The following is a 3,496-nucleotide window of genomic DNA, read 5'->3' on the forward strand; positions in this document are numbered from 1 at the left end:
CAGCCGCAGCCGCACACCCGCATCCTGTAGGCCCTACACACCTCCTCCCGCCACAGACTCCCGGTGCCAGGCTGCCCATGCCATCCCCGCCCATCCCTGCTCTGCAGTACCAGCCTGCACACCCCATGCTGCTCTGGAACGTTCTCCGTGCCCCTGCTGAGACCCACCAGGACCCACCCCACGTTCACACCCTAGCACACCGCCACTTGCCCAAAAGAGCAGGGCTCCCTCTTCTGTGCACAGACCCAGCCCCGAGCCCTGTCCTCCCCACACCAGGTTGCTCAGGAGGTCCCATCACGCATTGCCTCCTGCGCCACAGAGCACCATGCCCAGGCCGCCTCTCCAACCACGACGCCCTGGCCCTGCCTCCTGGGCCACAGACAGCACCTCTGCAGTGCAGCACGCTGCACGCCCCAGCCACCCCTCACGCCGCACTGCGGTGCTGTGAGGCTGCAGCGAGGCTGTGGGCGACTGCTGGGTTTGGGCAGCCCCCTGCCCTGGGAGGGCGGGCAGCTCACACCCTGTCCTAAAGCAGACACGGGGCCTGCAGTTTGTCTTCGGGGCATCTCTCTGGCTCACGTCTGTCCATGGCTGCCTCGGAGCTGAGGAGCTGGAGACGGACCCTTGGCTCACAGAGCCCAGCATCTTCCGTAAGCAGCAGTTCGCAGACTCCTGCTAAGTCAACCCTGCGACCGGCCTGTCCTGGGAGCCGCCTTCTCCCCGCCAAGGACCTCATGCCAGCTAGCCCCTCGCATGGTTTCCACAGGCACCGATGCGGTTCTCAGGGTCTGGCAGAGCACAGGGCGGACCCTGGGGTGAGCCGTCCTACCCACACCCATGCCGGGCCCGGGCCCTGCACCCTGTGCTCAGCAGCACCCAGGAAACCTGCCGGCCAACGCTGCAGTCTCCCTCGCTCAGCAGGACAGCCCACACCTGTCTCTGCAGTGCTCCCCGTTGCTCCCCAGCTTCCATCAGTGCCATCTGGACAGCACGGCTCCTTGGGATGCAGCTGCACGTGAGACCGGACCGCTCCTATCCCCTCCAGCCAGCTCAGACCTGAAGCTCACCCACAGCAGCTCTCGAGGACTGGGCCTCCCCCACCACTGCCAGACCCTCTCGGACCCGCCTCTCAGCCCTTGTGCTCATGTACTTTATCCTGTCTTTCAGGAAGCCACAGAATCGGCTCCTGGGGCTAAGGGGACCCTGGACAAGGGCGCTGCAGCGCGCTGGGCTGGAGCGCTGGCGGGAGGGTGGGGACACGCCGCGTGTTCTCAGATGCCGCCAAATGGCACGGTGACGGCCGACTACCACAAAAGCCACCCTCCCACGGCATGGGCGGCTTCCTGGGAAACACCAGACCAGGTAGGGACACCAGACCAGAGTGTTCTCAGGGGACCTCCCAGGGCCCAGGGCAGCCGGACTAGCCTGTCTGCTTCTAGCACGGCCAAAGCTGAGCCCTGAGGCCACCACAGCCCTAGTGCCTCAGGGGAGCTCGGCCAGGACTCCAGGGAAGGACAGGCAAGGCCCTCCTCCTCTCGACCTTGAGGGCAGCCTGAGAACACGGGAGGCCAGGATGACGATGACCTGCGAAACCCGCCTGAGTGTCTCCTGCACTCCCGCCGTGGGTGCCGGTCCAGAGCCCACACCCCTCCGACCCCGCGGCCCGGGCGAGCTTACAGCGGATCCCGTAGATGGTGAGCGGGTCGAGCTGCTTCTTGCCGTGCTTGCCCTGGCCAGAGAGGTTGGAGACGGCTTGCACCTCGCGGTGGAAGAGGTAGTCCAGGAGCGTCAGCGCCATCTTCTCGGCGGTGCGGCAGTTGGTGCTGATGTGCAACATGTCGGAGGGGACGATGGCGCAGCGCACCCGCATCTCGGGGTTGCTCTCGTCACCCAGCCACGTGCCGTTGGGGTAATCCTCTGCAAGAGAGGGCGGGAGTCTCAGGGCCGGGACTGTGCCGCAGGCCTGCTCCAGACCGCCGGCTCAGACACCCGCACAGACCCCCACCCAACCTCCCTGCGACTCCCTGCGAAAGGCAGGCCCCCTGCTGTGATCTGATGGGCGCAGAACCGCCGTCTCGGCCCAGAGCGGCCACCTAACCCTCCATGGCTGTCGGAGGCAGAGCGAGAGCGACTGTACCAGGCAGGTCCCCTGTTCTGCACTCGGTGGGATTCTGGGGGCCGGGCCTGCACACCACCAGGCAGAGCAAGGGGCACAGGGTTTCGCCTCAGCCCCATCCCCGTCCCTACGTCCAGCTTCTGGCCCTGCCCACGGCTCTCAGGAGGGTTGGGGGCTACTGCCGAAAACCCTGCAGCACCCTCATCAACACTGCCAGACCCAACGTGCAGGCCAAGCCCACCCGAAGCCCTGGAGGAGGGGACAGCCAGCGAGCTCGGTCCGCAGCTCCAGGCTCTCACCCTGCCCTAGCAGGGCAGGCGGCTGTCGGCAGCAAGGCCACATTACACGCTGGGAGCTTCAGCCCACATCGGAGAGGGGTGCACAGGACACCACCCAGGAGCACTCCCTGCAGCCCTCCCCCGACCAGTCTGCGCGGCCTCACGGGACACCTGTCTCGGGGACAGACACCTCTTCCTGGTTTGGAGGCTCCACACACTCATCACCACAAAGGGGCAGCAAGGCCGAGCCCCGTCCTGACCCACACGGCTGGGCAGAGCTGAGGCTGGCAGTGCTGCTGGGTGGCGAGGCCGGGCCCAGGCCGCAGCTCAGGATAGTCACAGGCAGCACATAGTCCAGGCCAGGAGAGCGAAGCACAGCTCCTGAGGGAGGCCGGCAGCAGGGACGAGGTGGCTCTGCACACGGCCCGGTGCAGCCTCGGCCTGCATGCCACCACTACCATGTCGGCCCACGACTGCAAACCAAACGGAAACACAGGCTGCAAGGTGGGCGGTGGAGCCCTGGGGCTGCGTGGAGGCCCACGCCGGGATGCTGGAGACCCCAACTCTGGGCACCTTTACTTACCGGCAGACACAGTCTAGGCAACGGCCTGCCCAGCCAGGGCCTGGCGCTCAGACCTATACTGACTTCAGGGTCTCCAGTCATGCAGGGTCTCAGTGACTCTGGACACAGGAGAGGGCGCCCTGGCCGGCTGTGGTCCAGTCACGACCCCTGCAGGGCCCTGAGGGAGGGCGTGGGCTCAGGCAGAAGCAGGGAGTCTTCTGGGATGTGGAGGCCAACCGTGTCAAAGTAGGTGGACAGACCTGGGGGGACCAACACTTGGAGCACAGCACACGCCGGCCACGCGCACAGAAGTGAGTTGCAGGAGGAACTGGTGGGCCATGGCTGGGCCATGCCGCACAGGGCCAGGCTTCGGGCACAGCTCTCCCTCCACCCCTGCCACACCGCCTGGGTCACATCACCTAGACTGGACCCTCCCGGTGCAGTGGGCAAGGGAAGAGCAGTCTCGCCCATCTGGCATGGAGGCCGGGGCATACAGAGACCTGCCTGCGGCGGGTCAGCGTGAGTCACTTCAAGCCAGTG

General features: G+C 66.3%; 1 protein-coding gene across 1 annotated transcript in view; it reads right to left on the bottom strand.

Moving 5' to 3' along the window:
* The window catches only part of BANP (BTG3 associated nuclear protein), a 94,749-nt gene that overhangs the window by 33,209 nt on the left and 58,044 nt on the right, over positions 1-3,496 (bottom strand). The window contains exon 7 of the mRNA XM_006152543.3: positions 1,678-1,917. Coding sequence (XP_006152605.1) covers positions 1,678-1,917 — 240 coding nt within the window. The remainder of the gene's footprint in view (positions 1-1,677; positions 1,918-3,496) is intronic.

This window comes from Tupaia chinensis, unplaced genomic scaffold (assembly GCF_000334495.1).
Source record: "Tupaia chinensis unplaced genomic scaffold, TupChi_1.0 Scaffold000355_1, whole genome shotgun sequence".
In the NCBI taxonomy this organism is placed as follows: Eukaryota; Metazoa; Chordata; class Mammalia; order Scandentia; family Tupaiidae; genus Tupaia; species Tupaia belangeri.